The 19278-nt window shown below is 40.3% G+C and overlaps 1 protein-coding gene across 1 annotated transcript; it reads right to left on the bottom strand.

Moving 5' to 3' along the window:
* Positions 1-3822: 3822 nt before the first annotated feature.
* On the bottom strand, positions 3823-6070 carry c1qtnf4 (C1q and TNF related 4). The gene is made up of 2 exons (XM_054608228.1): positions 5711-6070; positions 3823-4614 (listed from the first exon to the last, which is right to left on the bottom strand). Exons 1-2 carry the CDS (start codon positions 6068-6070, stop codon positions 3823-3825), a joined length of 1152 nt encoding a protein of 383 aa, XP_054464203.1.
* Positions 6071-19278: the final 13208 nt, after the last annotated feature.

Genomic DNA, 19278 nt, shown 5'->3' with positions numbered 1-19278 from the left:
AGCAGCCAATCAGTAAACAGAGTCATGTGACATGTGACCTATGGTACAAAGAATTTCTTCCCACCTGAAACCAGTTTGAAAAACATTTAGCTAAAATATGCTTAAACGCTTCACAGATCTGAGGAGAACTTTAATTTTTAAATACTTTTGAGAACCACAAACAAAACTCTGTTAAATTATATTAAATTAAAATGTGGCAGCAATAATCAGGTGGGCCAACCCTTTAAAGGTGTAGTCCAATATATATTTCTCACAGCTGGCTAATTAGCTAGCTTGGTAATTCCTACATGCTTTCATGCTACACCGCTTACAGAAAATGGGCCGAACAACAGTCTCTTTGCCTCTCTGCCATCCGTCACTTTACGGCCCCTATTATGTGTGACATTACCATAACAACAAACAATCGCCATTTTCATTTGTTCCATTTGTATGACCACAGAAAACAGTTCAAAGTCCGTTCCACTCCCGTTCTATTTCTATGGTTCTGATCCTGTCTCACTGAACTGGGTCAGGTCTGTCTTAATGTTCAGCTGAAGCAATCATCGGTCCGCCGCTGTGCACCGAAACTCTCGCTGAGGCTGGAATGGAGAAACCACCGAGGGGTCAGACTGTGACGGAATACATCATTATCTGAAATGTGGCACACTTCGCGCCATCATTTCACACTGTGGAAAAATAAAATTAGCATCTGATTGTCCAAAGAGCGTGTCACTTTCTTAGAAGTCAGTGCAGCCGTGGAAGACAGGAAATTGTGGATTTAGTAACGCCGCGGTGGAGAGAGGCCTGGCGAGAGTGTGAAGAGAGTGAGACTCGCTCTCTCTTATTAGTTTTCAGAGGAGGTGTGAGGCCGTTTTACCCGGTCGAGAGAGACCGCTGTGAGGTGGAGACTCTTATGACTCGGCAGAAAATTCTGCTTTCGCCACCTTCTGTTCACATTTTGAGGTTTATTGTGATGGTGTTTTGTTTAAGATATTTCATAGTAAATATATCAAGAGGAGTCTTCATTTTTAATGCTGTGATGAATGCACATCTTTAGAGGAATTGTTTACAGAAAAGAGTCTTTTTTTTGTAATATTATTATTATCACACCTCTGTCACTTTAACTTGTAATTCTCTCTGTAAATGCTCTTGTATGGTTTGCATTCTTACTTCTATTCTTATTTGAGTCTATTTTTTTTTTTACTTTCTCAATTTTTTCTATCTTTCTGCTGTTGCAACAACCACATTTCCCATTCTCGGATCAACATTTTATATTTTATCTTAACATACATTCAGTTTTAATGAAAACTTGTGAGCATGCATGGACCCATGTGGGTTCATGAATCCAGCTAGGTGGTTTCCAAATTCAGCAGGAGTCCTGAGGGAAGTGGTCTCTAACTGAACCCTTAAAATGTCTACTTGTGAACCCCTCTAGGATGGTTATGGCCTGGATTTAAGGTTAATACTGTTAATCATATTGATTTATCTTGAAGTTATACTGACCGGTGTCTCTAAAGCTATGAGCCTTGAGCAGTTATACCAAAGTCTTGTTCCCTTCTCAGATTACTTTGTTTTTAATGGTTCTTAAAGGTCGGACAAGTTAAGAGTCTCTGGTATTTCATATAAGAAAAGTAAAAAAAAAAAAAAAAAAATGTGTTTTGTGACCCCTTGGATTTATCTTGCGACCTCTTGGGGGTCCCAAACCTGAGGTTGGAAACCACATCCTCAAAGTATCCCATGTGGCCCCCAGAAAAAAATAAACAAATTTGTAAATTCTCTGGATTGAAAATAATAAAAAAAAAGCTCTTGCAACTAAGAAAATTAGCTTGACTTTAGTGACAGTTTGCTCCATTTTAGTCTGTTCAACTAAATTATATATAAAAATAACATAAACATTTAGATTATTATTTTTTTTTGTGCCAAGATTTTAGGACATCTGTCTTTGAGATTTCTACTGCTGCCAAAACCACCCTAAACTATTCCTCTGGATTATTCACATAAGGACTACTTCTTCTGTAGAAAGTAGTTCCGATGAAACACTGCCTTTGTGGATTGAGATATTTTTGGCTGTGAGATTTTTTTTAAAGCTGCAATGAGATTTATTTTTGTTTTGGTTATGAACGGAACAAGCTGTAAACATTAACATAGTATCATCACCACATTATTTCATTATGATGAATGAGTGAAGTGCAGCATGCAATTTAAAAAGCTTTGGCAGCCATTTTTGGCAAATTGCCACCAGAGAATACCAGCAGCCAATCAGTAAACAGAGTCATGTGACATGTGACCTATGTTACAAAGAATTTCTTCCCACCTGAAACCGGTTTGAAAAACATTTAGCTAAAATATGCTTAAAAGCTTCACAGATCTGAGGAGAAGTTTAATTTGTAAATACTTTTGAGAACCACAAACAAAACTCTGTTAAATTATATTAAATTAAAATGTGGCAGCAATAATCAGGTGGGCCAACCCTTTAAAGGTGTAGTCCAATATACTGTATTTTCATTTGAATTCATTAAACTCTAGCTGGTTTAAATCTTAAACGTGTTCAGACGATAGTTTCAAAGAAATTCACCTCCAGTTAAACGAAATACACAAATGTAAAGTATAACTTCACCTGGTGCCTCTCCAACAGAGAAGGTGATTTCACAAAGTCAAGGTTCATCGCGGTGTGAAGAGCATCATCTTTCCCCCGGCGGTGTGAAATTAAACAGACATGCATATTACAGAGTTCCTCAGGAGAAGCTTTTCTTCAATTTCCCCCCAACTGTGGTCGCCATCTGAAGACATGAATTAAACTGCTGCTAGAATTAGAAATCAAATTATGGTCCAGATCCCCGGCGGGCCCAGAGGAGGTCGCGTGGTCAACAGTCGGTACGGATACGCAGTTTTACCCCCAAAAAACGACGTCAGCTTCGTCCCGTCGTCCTCTGCTCCCTCTGTGGCCGAACAACAGAGCGAGAAAACGCTCCAAAATGCAGAAAAGAGCGTCTCATTTTAACACAGAACACACGGTTCACATCGGTTCCACATGCCTCCAAAGACATAAAGAAAGAAAAGTTTTTGTTTGTTTTTTTTTACACAAGAAACATCAAGTCTTTGACGAGAACAAATGCACTTACAGAAAGTATTTCACCTCAAAATAAACCTCCTCACCTTCATGTACAACGACCAAACTCCCCTTCCATCACTGCGTTTATGAGCCTTAACAATGGCTTAAGTGATGCGTTAAATATATTTAATCACCATTTATTTTGAGCCTAAATTTCTTAAAGAAGTGCATAAAATGTCTTTAATCACCATTGAGTTTGAGCTTCATTTATAGATTAAAGTAATACATTAAATTGATTTAATCATCATTCAGTTTAAGTCAAATAATCTGACTTAATTGTCATTTAGTTTTCACTCAAATGGGAGATAGAACTTTTTTTCCACCAGAGTTCATGTGTCAACTTTTGCACCCATTATTAATTATTTCATTACAAAATACTTGAAACACACAAAGGACTTAAAGAGGCCACAAGATTGAACATTTTGTGCAATGACTTGGAAGTACGATATCTAAGTGCTTGCGACTGTCATGAACGAGAGTTTGGTCGACACAGAGGTGAGCGGGTAGTTTTAGAGCGACACTACGGTCGTTAAAGGTTTCCACGTTTTTGAGTGTGATGACGTGAAATCCTGGAGAGAGATTTTCATTCATTCAGTCCAAGGTCTCTTTGACTTTCAGAAGGAATTCATATGTAGAGGAAGCATCAAAGACAAATATTCTGCACACAAACCGCCTTTTTTTTCCCACTTTTGCATGAATTCCTCCCTCAATGTTCAGTCCCTAAGCTGCAGCTACGGCTTCTTGTCTGCGTGTGATTGGCTGCTGCTGCTGCTGCTGGTGGTGTTGGGGAAGTCGGGGTAAACCAGGAAGCCGGTGAAGGTGATGTACTTGGCGTGGTTGCTGTACGCCCCGAAGCCGTCCCTCTGGTGCGAGTAGAGCCAGACGGTGTCGCCCGGCTTCAGCGACAGCATCAAGCTCTGGCTCTGCAGCGCCTTCTCGCCCTGGCTGTCGTCGTAGATCATCGCCTGCACCTCCAGGTGGTTCTTCATCAGCTTGACGGACAGCGTCTTCTGCGGCAGCTTGCCCACGTTGAAGGAGAAGTAGTAGGCGCCGGGTACGCGGCAGGTGAACATGCCCTCCGTCACGTTGAAGTCTCTGCCGATGTTGACGAACGCCGCGTCGAACCCGACCGGCTGGTGCTGCGGCATGCCCGTCTGGTCGACTCCCACGATGCTCTGGGTGCGCCCCACCGAGAAGGCCGACCTCTGCTCGTCCTCTTCTTCATCATCATCCTCCTCCTCTTCTTCTTCTTCCTCCTCCCGATGCTTTAGCTCCTCCTCCACCTCTTTCTCTCCGGACTTCAGGTGCTCGGTGGCCTGGCTGTCCTGGTGGGGCTCCAGGGCGGGCTGGTGGTGCTGGTGGTGGTGCGTCTGGAAGCTGTAGGTGTCCGGGTAGACGAGGTAACCGTTGAAGGTGGTGTAGTGTCCCGTGTTGCTGTAGAGCGCGTAGCGAGGGTCTCCATGGAGACGGAGCCACACGGTGTCGCCGAACTCCAGCTGCAGCATGACGCTCTGGCTCTGCACCTGAGGACCGAAATACACCAAAGGGCTTCATTAAAGCAGATTTACGTCGACACACAACGTAATCCCATCATCTGCTCCTCATTCGGGGGATTTGTGGTTTGTGACCCGCTCTGTTCTGCTGTTATTCCCCACCAAAACACAAACACACCCTCTGTGATGAAGGCCATGATGCAGCCTGAGACACCTGGAGAGCTTCCACATGATAAAAGACCTTTTTGTAAGAAAAAAATCCACCATGAAACAGAATTTAACCTGCTTTAACCCTCTGAACCCCAAGAATTTGGTGCGTTTTTCACTCCTTTCTCACTGTGGTTTAGATTTTCACTGCAAAATAAAAGTCCTGCACCTCTATGGAAACAGCACAATCATGGCTGGAAGTAGAGAGAACTCAAACATGTCTTTTGAGCAGTAAAACACGGTTACAATGCAATAAATCATAAAAGAATGCAAGTTGAATATCTATGATAATTTATTTTACAAAAATTGGAAAACAATTGAATCTATATATCCAACATTTTTCCAAGTGGCCACAAGTGTAACCAATACATGGAGGCTCCACATGCTTTTCATATTTACTTTTTTACTTTACATTTTTACAGCCTCTCCTCAGTTCAGTCGAAGTTTCACAGATTTTTTTTTTGTCACATGACTGTCGGTCTCAGCCAAGTCAATCATGGTTTCCTGGTTGCGCTGAGGAGCTCAGAATTGAATGTGTTTTACAGAATCTGGTTAAAGCAAAATGTTTATTTGGGGCTTTTGTGGATTTTAAAAGAGACGTGTAGAATAAAAATGTTTTTGATGAAATATCACAATTTTAAGCATTGTTTTGTTTGTTCTGACGGAAGAGCTCGTCATACATGGTATGTTCAAGGACCTTCGGAAAGATGAAAAACTGACATAATGCAGTTTTTTGCAGCTTTTGGCTGTGGTGAACGGTGACGTTTTGGCGAAATGTTTCAAGAAAACCTGCTTTTTGGAGTTCTGAGGGTTAAACATTGCTTTCTTGCAAAGATAATCTCAGCTAGGGTTATGGAAGCAGTTAGCTTAGCTTAGCACAAAGACTGAGAACAGAGGTAAACAGCTAGCCTGACCCTACCTTCCTCTCCTCTCCGGCGTTCTCCTCGTACACGATGGCCTGCACCTCGTTCCTGTTCTTCATCAGCATCACCGACAGGTCTTTGTGGGGAAACTTCCCCACCGTGAAGGAGAAGTAGTACGCGCCGGTGATGCGGCAGCGGAACAAACCGGCTTTCGGGTCGAAGTCCCCGCCGATGTTGACGTAAACGGCATCAAAGGTCACGGTCATCTTGGGCCCGCCCTCCATGCTGTTGGTGCGCGCCACCGAGAACGCCGAACGCAGCTCAACGTCGTCCAGCAGACGGGCGAAACCAAGAGCACCGCCAGCGTGGCTCAGGCACAGCAGGCCAATCACAACGCTCGCTGGGAGCAACATCATATCTGCAGAAAAACAAGATATTTGTTGAATATATGAAGCTTTGAAAATGTAAATACTGCAACATGGCTCTAGTGCTTTTTGTTGCAGAGCGTGACTTTTGAGAAGAGACCTCTCAGTGATGAGGAATCTTGGAAAACCAACCTGTGTTACTACAATATTATCAATACTTTGCCCTTTCCTGCATGTACAGCTCTTTCATTTTCAAAACAGATATAACGCACATACTTCTTTGACCTTCTTTCATATTTTAATTGTTAAATTTTGCACTACTTGTGCTTTAAAAACAATATTGTACATATTTTTTAGTACTATGTATGTTGCAACTTTTGTTTTGGTTGTTTGTGCAGCTTCTGTAATTATCTAATTCATTTGTTTCCAGAATATAGAATCTCTGTCTCGTCATTAAAGATCAGTATATCATAACCATGACGGCACTTAATACAAAATGCTTATTATAATTTGGTGTCTCATTTTTACCTTTTTACTAAAGAATTCTTTGAACTTAAGCTTCTTGTTTTCTTTTTAGAAAAATGAACCAAAATACTGAAAAAAAAGAGGAATATCTTGGGTCAATAATAATGAAAAGATATGAAACAAAATTCTCAAAACTGGAGACTACTCATTGCTTTGGTGGGCATCAACATATATTGGTGTCCATTTTATCATTTATAGTTTGACAGTAGAGACGAAGAGAAAACGAGTGGGAGTGAATGTGTGAAAGTAGCAATCATTTTGATATAAATCAGGAACAAAGAGATTAAAGAATAAGATAACAATGTTACAAATTTTTGGTACTTGACAGTTTTTCAAACCCAACTTTGGAGGTAAAAACTTTTTAAACACACACACATATACAGACTATACTCACAAAATGAAGCATAAATTTGCACTTCACAAAAACACACAAAACGGGCTTCAACAAACGCAAACAAAACACACACACACACACACACACACACACACACACACACACACACACACACACACACACACACACACACACACACACACACACATAATCCCGTTGCTTGAGTTTGAGTCATTGAAGCAGACGAGGTGTTATTGTGTCTTTTATCAGCAGAGACAAGCGCCCTCATTGTCTCATTGTCCTCCTCTAATGAACCGACAGGAAGCCGACACACAGGTGGAGCTGTCGCTGCTCCGACAACAAAAGAACCGGAGGAGCCGCCTCCATGTTCAGTTTATCAACCTACACGAGGATAATGAGCCTCCTGTGAGATACATGTCACAGTATTTAGAGTTGGAGCTGCTCTTTAGTCTCAATAAACCTCTGAACTTGGAGAAATGTTGGTCCATTCTTTTGCTTTTTGAAATTACACAAGTTGAATTTCTTTGATAGTTTATTTTACAAATATTCAAAAACAGTGGAATTTATAAATCCAACATTTTGACCGACAAGTGTTACCAATGTTGGATAAAAAAATGTATTCATATAAATATATATGAAGTTTTTGTCAAGTGTGTTTATCTCGCTCTTAGAGCACAGAATTGAATGTTTTTAACAAGATCTGGTTTGTGCAAACAGGCAATTTGTGGCTAAATTTTAAATGAAACAAAGTGTTTTTAATGAAATATCCCAATTCCAAGCTTTAATTTGGTTTCTTTTTCTGACCAAAGCGTTCGTCCCACATGAAAGCATCCCCTGCTTTATGGTCTGTTTGACTCTAAATGGAGCATCATTTACTAAATGAACATCATGCTGTATTGAAGAAGACTTGAAACTAGAGATTGAGACCATAAACTCATGTTTACAATGTTTACTGAGGGAATAAATCAAGAGAGAAGTAGAGTCATTTTCTCATAGACTTCTATACAACCAGAGGAGTCGCCCCCTGATGGACACTAGAGAGAATGCATGTTTTAAGACAATTACGGAAAGGCTTCACTTGGACCAGAAATTGCTCATCAAAAAGTGATAATTTGCACAGTAGCAATGCATCAGCCTTGAAGTTATTTACTCTTGGAACAAAATGCTCTCCCTGTATGTTTATACTAAATCGACCCCGTTTTAAATAGAAAGTAATTCTAGCGGTTAATTGTACTTAAGGCACCGAAGCACAACTGATCGTTTTTGTCTGATGACTCGTCCCGCTGCAGCAGGAGGAGGAATCAATTCTGCAAAAGCAAAAGATGCTGCAGCGCCAGCTCAGTGCAGATTCTATCACTTCTTACTGTAATCTTAAATAATAAAAAGACGACGCCGCTGACAATAGAGCCGTAAGGCGTGCTCCTGTAATGGCAGCTTGCACTGAAAAGTACTGTTTGTTTGTCTGTGTAATGGCAGCAGTTTTAACCAGTCATGTCGACAGACTACTCCTTGGAGAGTTTGATGCTTCAGGTTCAGACAGCAATGAGAGAATAGATCAAACAAACCTCTTCCATAATGAGCACCCGTGGGAGTAAAGCAACAGAGAGGAGCAACAGAACGGAGCAGAAAACAGTGAGGCAGGATTAGTGCATGCACGTAGAAAAAGTATCCTGTTAGGCATATAAAAAATGAAACTAGGTATTTCTTCTTCCATAGTTAAATGCACCATTTAAATCTGTATTATTATTATTATTATTATTATTATTATTATTATTATTATTATTATTTTATTTTATAATAAAATGATTATAATAATAATAGAAACAATAATACGAAATTATTATTCAATCAGTATTTTATTTAAAAATGTTGTGTTCACATTGTGTTGTAATACGTGATGTTTATTTGATTTGATTTTGGACTTGCATAACATTATAATTATCAATAATAATATAATATAAATATAATAATACCAATTATTACTGAGAGTAATGATAATACACTACTAATGATAATATTTATAATAATTATTGTCAATAATAATATAATGATACAAACATAATACTATTATTATTAATATACTACTACTAATATGAAATACTACCATTATCGTCATAATATTAATAATAATTAATTATTATTAATTGTATTATTAATAATTTAAATCGATACAATTTTTTTATTTTAGAATGCTCCCCTTCTATTGCAATAGGTGTGTTTGATTAAGGTTTAGTATTCAGGATTAAGTAGTAAATTACAATTATTATTGTGTTTCTTGATGAGAACTGTATTTAGTTTCATTCATCTGAGCCTCTCAGAGCAGCAACGCTCTTCACTTAAACACGATAATTAACTTGACGAGAGCTGTTGATGCTACTTGTCTCAAGAGGACAAGTTATTATATATTCATGTATTTATCACAATGGTTCTACTCCTCACTCATTAGTAAGCTTCCAGCTTTTTATATATACATTTAGACGTGACCACCGACACTTATTCATGATTCCGACAGAGAGATTTAACCAGATGTTACTTTTTAATTCTCCGCTCTTGTTCTGCGGAGACCAGCCTGGCAGAGAAGTTTACAAATAAAAACAAAAAATAGAATTTGGTCCATCGTTGATGCGGTTCTTGTATAAACAAAGTAGAGGTGGCTGATCGAATTAGGTTTCACTTTCCTTTACATGTTCACAGATGTATTGATAAGTCTTTTTACTCGAAAATATTATATTTTAGTAACAGTAGAAAGCGTTGTTGCCATCAACTCGAGTATCACTACTACGATCTTTAATTATTTAGCCCGGTTTACGAACGAATCCCTACCTTCACATACAACAAAAATACGCGAATGGTACTCGCCAGAGCCAGTGTTTGTTAGTGTATGTCCAATCTAGGCTGCTGTAGAAACATGGCAGAGCAATATGGCGGACTCCGTGGAAGACGACCCTCTCCTTACGTAGATATAAATAACTCTTTCAAAGCTAAAGAAAACACTACGATTCTCAGTTTCAGGTGATAATACACTGATTTAATCTTACTTATAAATATTGTATTCCATGACCTTAATGTTACACACCCTTCCTTTTAATTTTATCGTATCACTCCAAACATCCATCTGTCCATCACCCAGTGTCTCACTGCTCACCCCACAGGATGAACCTCCCAGTTCAGACTCCTTTTACCCAGCAGCCTCCTCTGCTTCCTCCGTGGGGTGGTGGGGTGGTGGGGGATTCCCAGAGGCTTCAGCAGACTTAGAGATATCTCTTTTTTCCCCCCTCAGTGAGTCCGCTCTGGGGTTCTCCTCACGGTTGGTCCTACTGTCTAAATATGTGCTGCAGCGTCAGGATGGTCCCATATAGTGGGTTTACTTTGATGTGCTGGAGGAAATAATCCCATTTGCATCCTCGTTCCACTTGAATATGTTTTCAGATTTCAGATCTGTTTAATCAGTTTAATTTAATACAGCAGCACCAAATGTAAAGGCTACGTTATCCTGGAGGTTGTTCGCCTCAGTGACCCCGGCAGTGATGTTATCAGAAGGACTCTGATCTTAAGGGGGGGGTCTTAGGCGAACCGGTCTCAGGCGAGCAGTCACTGTCGGCGTGGACGGGTGATCCCCCGCGGCTCTGCTGAGTGATGCCTGAAGCAGCAGAGTGTGGAGGCTGTGTGTGTGTGTGTGTGTGTGTGTGTGTGTGTGTGTGTGTGTGTGTGTGTGTGTGTGTGTGTGTGTGTGTGTGTGTGTGTGTGTGTGTGTGTGTGTGTGTGTGTGTGTGTTCGCCACACATGACGTGAGGGGTGGAGGTCTGGTGCAATGCCTGCTGGGAAAAACACAACCCTGCAGAATGTCTAGTGTCAATGCAGGATTGTGTCCTTTTCATACTTTGGAAAGAATTCAGATACTTTACTTTCATAAAAGTTGACCTACAAGTAGTAACCTGACCGTACTAAACCATCTGAGAAGCCGTCATTGGAAACGGTTTGAAAAAGAGCAGAAACACTCAAAAGTTATATGGTATGTGACTTGATCTGTCAATCAAAGCCACACACCAATAAACTCCTGTATTAAAAAAATTCAATCATTTAAATGGAATATGACTTTACTATGGCGCATGTTTTTTTTGTATGATACACTTATTATCTTATAGTTTAACCGCTTTTAACCACAGTCTGTATATAAACAGTGGATGTAGTCTTCGTGACGTCACCCATTGGTGGTGGACAGCCTCAAGTTTGGCAATTTTCCCCATCACCATGTTGGACTTTGGGTGTCACCAACTTGGTTTATGACCATATTTGGACTGAGAAGGAGTGACGTAGAGACGCCGTATACATCTCTGGTGTCGACCTGTCAATCAGTGTGTAGCCCCGCCCTAAAGCATCCCCTGCTTTATGGTCTGTTTGACTCTAAATGGAGCATCATTTACTAAATGAACATCATGCTGTATTGAAGAAGACTTGAAACTAGAGATTGAGACCATAAACTCATGTTTACAATGTTTACTGAGGGAATAAATCAAGAAAGAAGTAGAGTCATTTTGTTTTAAGACACTTTGGCATTGGCTTAACCGGAGGTAGCTGCCTGGTCACACTGGTTGTCTTCTTGCTTCTTCTCTCTACACTTTGTTTGTCCGTCCTCTGGTGTTTCGGAGAATAAAGCAACGTGTGGGTTGTAAACGCCTTTGTGCGTGCTCTATGTATAAACAAAGCTTTACTCTTCAACACACACTCATAATGCATGACAACCTTATGTAAGACACACACCCAATTCCTAAACTCACATTTGCACAAAAATAGACTTTTGTTCAGCATAAACACACACTCACACATTCACACATATTTCTTTCTCCAACAGCAACCTACGCACCTACACACATTCCCACCCACACGACAAACATATTTAGGCCACACACACACACACATACACACACATTTACTGTACATCCACTCCAAAATAAATAACAGCAACGCAGCCAAACAACTTCCCCCACCTTCACACTTTATTCTAAATCCACTCTCACAAAACATTTTTTTGTCCATCTTTTCTCCGTCCTCATCCTCTCCCTCTTTTTTCCACTTCCCCCCCGCCGTCCTGCTTTTCATCCCCGTCTCAATCATCAGTTATTGATCTGTCTCCGGGGAGGAGAAATCAGCTTCTCTCCTTCCTCTATTTTTAGACCTACAGGAGGGCAGATCTCAGGGAGAACCACAACCTGAGAGAGAGAGAGAGAGAGAGAGAGAGAGAGTGGAGCACAGATACTGTGATCTGATGAAATAGAGTTGAATAAAGAGGGAGAGTGTAAAATAACAGCTGTGTTTCCAGTAACTTCCATTTAGAAGTAAAAGATGAAGCTTCAAGGTTTGACGGTCCTCCAGTGTGTGAGGCTCTTTTCCCGATCCGTCGTGTAATTTGAAAAATGCATGAAGGTCAATCCAAAATGAGGCTGGTTTTGAAATCCTCGATAGGCTGACCTTTTGGTGACAGAAGGGGGTTCAGCCGGCAGGTTTGTGCCGCCTTTAAAAAAAAAAGAAAAAAAAGAAACACACATACAAATAACTGATGGTGTGTTCAGACTTATTTTCTTCGAAGGGCACATCGACCCTTAAAGCCTGAGCTGACTGTGATGATGTCGGTGTTTGACATTCTGAGTCAGTCACAGAGATTTTGTAGATACCAGAGATCAGACGACGTTTGATGGCTGAAGTAATTACTCAGCTTGTGACGGGAGAGACGACTGCTGCGAGATGAAGAGAGTAGAGAGCCATGGTGGCCAAACTTTATGATTGTGAGGCCATGAACAGAAATATTTAAGGAGTCATCGGCTAAACAATAGTTAATGGGTAGTTTTCAACCAGGTGGCAACCTAAAGCGGAAGTGTCTTCAAGCTGCATTCTCTCTCCTGTCCACCAGGGGGCGACTCCTCTGGTTGTATAGAAGTCTATGAGAAAATGACTCTACTTCTCTCTTGATTTATTCCCTCAGTAAACATTGTAAACATGAGTTTATGGTCTCAATCTCTAGTTTCAAGTCTTCTTCAATACAGCATGATGTTCATTTAGTAAATGATGCTCCATTTAGAGTCAAACAGACCATAAAGCAGGGTACGCTTTAGGGCGGGGCTACACACTGATTGACAGGTCGACACCAGAGACGTATACGGCGTCTCTACGTCACTCCTCCTCAGTCCAAATATGGTCACTTCCTGTTCACTGGTTGCAAAACAACCTGTCGACGGTCGTTATCCAAGATGGGGAGGCTTCATTACATCAGTCCACAAACCAATGGGTGACGTCACCATGACTACGTCCACTTCTTATATACAGTCTCTGTTATGTTTGCTAAGTTAATTACTTAGGCCAACTGTGCTCCTCAACCTTTCGTTGGAAGTGAAGTTTGTTTATCTGCATAGCTGTTTACCTAAATATATATTTTTTAATCAACTTAACCAGCTTGTTCTCTGAGTGTGAATGAGAAGCCGATCATTTACTCATATCGGCATCACTCCTCAAACCCACATGGTTCGATTTCCATCCTAAGCTCTTTGCCCATGCTGAAATAAATCGGTTTCCTGGAGTGTCTGTTTCACTATCGGTGAGATTCAAGGGTGTAAATCCATCTCTCTGCCCCCCCCCCCCCCCCCACCATCCTTCCATCTCCCTCCTTCATTAGATCAAAGCCACACAGAGAGAACTATTGTTCCGTTGTACAATCGAGCACGGCTTCCTGTCTGCACTGAAGCCAAAATAACTAACAGTCATTGCACATATGCATGGGCACACACACACACACACACACACACACACACACACACACACACACACACACACACACACACACACACACACACACACACACACACACACACACACACACACACACTAGTTATTCTGTTTATTGCATCTTAATTTACATTCTAGCTATAAGCGATAAACTCTTATTTGCTGAGGTTGATATAAATCTACTGTCTCTGCAGCAGCTGAGCATAAATATTGGAGCAAAAGAGGAAACACCTCTAACATCTCTAAAGCTCCCCAATTAACACGTTTTGTCTTTTTAGTGTCATTTCATTCAACAGAAATGTAAAAATAAAGTGGGTGTTTTTTTATTTGGGCACAAATAGCCTCTTGTGCACTCATTCACTACTTCCCATCAAATAGATTTGTACGTGTTCTCTGAAAGATACATTTATTGATTTCTGACGAACTACTGGACACTGAAACCAGACTGTTTACTGTTAGTTAACACGTGTATCAATGAGACCATGGAGCTAAACAGAATAATGTTATTGTCATGTGTTAAGCGTGACGGCTATTGTGTGTGGAAAATAAATACCCTAAATAACAGCATTTAACTACCAATTAATGCCTTACATTTGTGGAAAAATCTTCCAGTTTAAGGACCGTGGACATTGAAAAAAGGTTTAATGGATGTGTAAGCCTTATAGGGAATAAATAAAGGGAATAAATACAGGTCTGATTCCTGTATATGGTAGATGTTAAACATGGTTCTGAATGCTTTACTACTAAAGACCAATAATAATGTTGTTTTGAGCTGTAACCATAGTGAGCATCATTGTCCTTTTGCATGGTCACTTACAATTTCTGTATGTCACTGTGTGAACAATATTTTTTGTCAGACTGTGAGCAGAAAGTAAAGTACATGTCACTCGTCCACACATTCACTGTTGCGCCGGTAAATCAAGATTTTGAACCTTCATTTTCTGCAAATCTGTAAAATGCAGTGCAAGGCTTTGCAGGATTGTTGGTATAAAGTAGTAAACATGAACTAATTATTGATGCATAATTACCTTTAGAAGCAATGATAGGGGTAACTCTGTCATTGTTTAAATAAGAGGTGTTGCTCGGCCAAACACCTCAAGCTCCATAATTGTTGCACAAACAGGAGATTAAAGTCAATCCTCTCATCTCATTAAATTGGCTAAATTGCTTCGTAAGAATTCATTCATGACTAGAATGTTAAATATTATTGCATACTGTAATCTCACAGAAGGTTTAGTTAAGAATCCAACTTCCAAAGCTTCTACGTCCAAATGAGATTCATCACACATCATTCCTGTCCGTGTCCAGGCTCCCAAAAAAAGCATTCATCCCCATTTATGCCGATGTTTACTCACTCACACACATCTTTTGCTTCATGCGCTCAGACAAACCATCCATTGTGGAGCTCCAGCTCAGGGCCAACCACCCCCATCTCCCAACAACACAAAGGGGGAGGAGGGGGGCTGCCGCTTGCTCTTCTCCCACCGCCATCGAATGTAAAAGCGCCTTTTGAAAATGACTTTTGTTAGAATTACTGCACGCAGCTTTGAAAGCCTGACAGACATGAAATCAGCGAGTGCAGCGGAGAGAAGCTTGATGCTGATGATCGCTGCCTTCGACACTTTGTCTTCAGCAGCTCATCAAACCACACCAATGATCAACAGCTTGAAATTCTGCAGCAGACGGAAACCAACTTTGTGCTCATCAAGACGACGTTTTTTTTCATCTCTGCTCATTATATCCACCAGGAGGATCATGCTTGACTGTGCATCTCTGTGTCTGTCCATGTATAATCTCTCATTCTGCTGCAGCAAACTGCATGATATTATGGCTGCATGCTTAAGGACCCACACTTTCTGAGAACTGCTTATATTAACTGTTTTAAGGTTTGATTATAGTGTGGCATCGTAGCGTGTCCAAAGGCGTTTATGCTCAATGCGCTGTGCATTGCATTATCTCCTAAACGACAGAGGGCGAACAAACAAAATGTACCGTGAAGAATCAAGTAGACAGCAAGTGTAACAGGCAAAATGCCATAAACCAACCTCCACAATGCAGAGGAGGAATTATAATTAACTGTAAACTCATATCTCATATTTACGGACTATTTTATTGCCTTTGTGCCAGCCCTGTAGAGTGAGAAGTCTAACTGTTACATGCATTACAAAGAAACAAAGACAATTTGATTTGGCTGCAAAATATTTACTGTTTCTAAAGCTCCTGACAACAAATTGGACTTCTTTGTTAAAGTAAACGCCTTCTTCTTCTACTCTGTTTACCGGCGGATGACAGTCATGCATAAAGCGTAGCCTATTGCACCAACTTCTGAATAAACTAAGCTGTAGCCGAGTTAATTCTCTCTAAACCAGTTAATGAAAATATGCCTAATTAAAATGTATTTTTTTTTGACATTTCAAAAGTTTGCTTAAAATTTGCTTATCAATTGAATAGAAAATGTAAGAGACTAGCAAGTCAACATAGTGTAGCATTTACCAGGTAGAAAGACAGATATTTCCCTCAGGAGATGGTGGAGACCAAAAACAGAGTGAAAAGGGAGAGAATACTAGACTTATATTTATTAGATGGAAACAAACAGGACAGAAACGGAAACATGATGTTGCTCAGTAACTGCTGGATATTTTAATGTGCAGCTGCTTGCTAACAAGCTATAACTTAAAAAGTGATGTTATAAATGCCCACAATTACGCTTCCCCAAAGTAGCACAAGAAAAAATTAGGTGTTGCAAGTTTTTAAAGGGTAAATAAGACAGCATGGTTCATCAGATTTGGACTAAACACGCTCAAATTTAAAGCTGAAAGTCTGAACTTTAACAACATAGTCATTGTTTAATTTCAGATCCAATGTTCAGGAGTACAGAACCAAAGAAAACACTGCTCGCTCTGCTCTCTTAACCTCGTTTCATCCCCTCCACCACCCACCTCTGCATGGGCGTGTGATTATGTTCCTTTTTACAGAATGCATTTCAGCAAGTTCTCGTCTGACCTCGATTCATATTATACAGCTAAACTGAAACTGTTGTGATAGAAACAGTAACAAAAGAGAAAGAGGTCACTGCTACCGTGGGTGAAAAAAATGTTCCGCAGTGGATTTTTCTCACTGTATAATTATGGAACAATGGTAGAAAATGGTGCTTGTGAAGTTTAACCACTAGAAATATGGACAATTGTGCTTAATTTAAAACAGCTGCCAGTTATGTAGAAGAGAGAATCAAAGTGAACGGGTCTGTTCTTGGTCTAGATACACTCTGGTCTTGGTCATGATGGTTTAGGTGGTCTTAACTTCAACACTGGTGGACGGAGATATTTTGAAAAAACTAAAAGTAGTGTGGACAGAGCTAAATGGAGGGTAAAAATACCTGTTTTAAAAAAATATTTGTTTACATGTAGACGGGGTCTAAAACTGTTCCATAGTACCATAGACTGTAAATTAGAAGTGGACGTAGTCATGGTGACGTCACCCATTGGTTCGCAGACTGCCGTATTGAGACCTCGTGCTGGGCAATGTAGCCGTCACAATATTGGATTACGGTCGTCGCCATCTTGTTTTTTTTGCAGCCAATGCATGGAAGTCGCCATATTTGGAATGTGGAGGAGTGACGTAGAGACACCATATACGTCACCTGTCAATCACAAGGTAGCCCCGCCCTAATTTATTGTCTATTTGACTCTAATAGACTTCTATACAACCAGAGGAGTCGCCTCCTGATGGAAATAAGAGAGAATGCAAGCTTTTAGACACGTCAGCATTGGTTTCACTTTTTAGAATTGGAGGTTGCCGTTTGGTTTCCTCCGGTAAAGTTACGCAGTATATATATATTTTTTATTGTGAATTGTTAGAAGGGAAGTAGTGGATCTGTTCCTGTGCTGCTTCTGTCAAGGTGGAAGATGTTGCTTTCTGTTGTGCACATTTTGTGTTCTGTTCTGAAAAAATATATTGACTTGCAAAATAATGGAAAAAAAAGAAGAAAAAAACTCCCTCGTAGTGTGTAAAGGCCCTTTGAGATTGCAGATTCTGATAACAGATATAATCATAACACTAGACCGAGCGCTTTCATGCATATTTTGATATTAACTTGCAGTCAGATGTGTGAACTTTTATATCCACCCTCCCTCAGAAGCCCGAGCTTTGATTCGGCCCTCCCCCAGCAGGTAGACGGCCTACTGAGGCTTCACTAAATCAGTCTCTCCCTCCAGCCTTCACGGAGAACAGAAGGGCAGTATTGATCATTACATAAACCTTCATGTGCTGGGAGTGTTCTGTAAGCACATTCCGATGTGAGCTTTATTCATTTCTCTGGGTTTTGCATCAAATTAATGTGAAAGAACTGGTTTGGTGCTCTTTCTAATCAGCCCTGGGAGGTTTTCTGAGTATGACTCAGATGCTAACCCCCGAGAGAAACCGGTAAAAACACATATTGATTTTTATTCTTTTTTTTCAACCTGGCAACGCTCCATAGATGTGAAAAGCTACTGAAGTCTGCCGGGGGGGGGGTTGTGCATTTTCTAGGTTTGTCCCATAACGTAAAGAACTATATCGACTTTTATATCCAACCTGACGTAAATAATGACAGTTTCAGTGTAGGCGGCAACCTCCAGTTCTGCCGAGTGAAGCCGATGCATAAGTAGCTTAAAACTTGCATTCTCTCGACTGACCAGCAGGGGCCGACTCCTCTGGTTGCAAAAAGAAGTCAGTCTATGAGAAAACCCTGAACTCAAGGCTTCAGAACATCAGTCCACAAACCAATGGGTGAAGTCACAATGGCTACGTCATGTGGATGCCCACTAGATACAGTGGAAGTGGTGGTAATAAAGGATTATCTTATCTTATCTTATCTTAGCCACTTCTTATATACAGTCAACTCAATAAAATGTATTTCAGTTGCTTTAGTCTACAACGGTTCACTTCAGACAGACTGTTGCTCTGGGTCAACAGGATCATGGTGGTTGGTTCTCTTTTACTGAAAAAGGTGCTGCAACAGTCAAAAATTCTGGTATGAATAGTTTAGATCTCAAATACTAGCAGTATTTTGCATTTTCATTGGTTATTCTCTTGTGCTGATGCAGCAAAGATTTCTTTAGAGTCCATCCCCACTGACTGCTGGGTTGCACTCCTCATATAATCAGCCATGTGTGCAGAACAAAGCCCAGAGGACGGGGAGGGTTCTGGGCAGGAGAACTGACAGCAGGCACCTGGAGTCTGAACCAAAATACCTTTTGTTGCTTCTAAAGTTTGTATTCATACATATTTAAAACCTTTTCTTCTCACTGCCTTAGTTTTTGAAACCAGGTTTCAGATCTACAAAAGAAAACATTAATATAAATGCAGCAGTTGGGACAAAATCTAGAACAAACTGAAAAAATAAAAGAGTGTATTAAAATTTGGCTGTGTTTTTCCTGTAGTGACAAAAAAAAACCTTTTTCCTGTTGATATGTCACACCGCTTCAGACAATACAGAGAAAATCTGACACCATTAGTGACCCCTTTCACCAACCAACACAATAGGGACACTGGTAGCCATAAAAGGTGTCATCTGTGTTCATCTATAATGTGTTTGAAGTGTGTCTACTTTGTTTTAAAATAA

This window comes from Anoplopoma fimbria, chromosome 2, assembly GCF_027596085.1.
Source record: "Anoplopoma fimbria isolate UVic2021 breed Golden Eagle Sablefish chromosome 2, Afim_UVic_2022, whole genome shotgun sequence".
NCBI classification, from domain to species: Eukaryota; Metazoa; Chordata; class Actinopteri; order Perciformes; family Anoplopomatidae; genus Anoplopoma; species Anoplopoma fimbria.
This window is presented reverse-complemented; position numbering and strand designations above follow the sequence as displayed.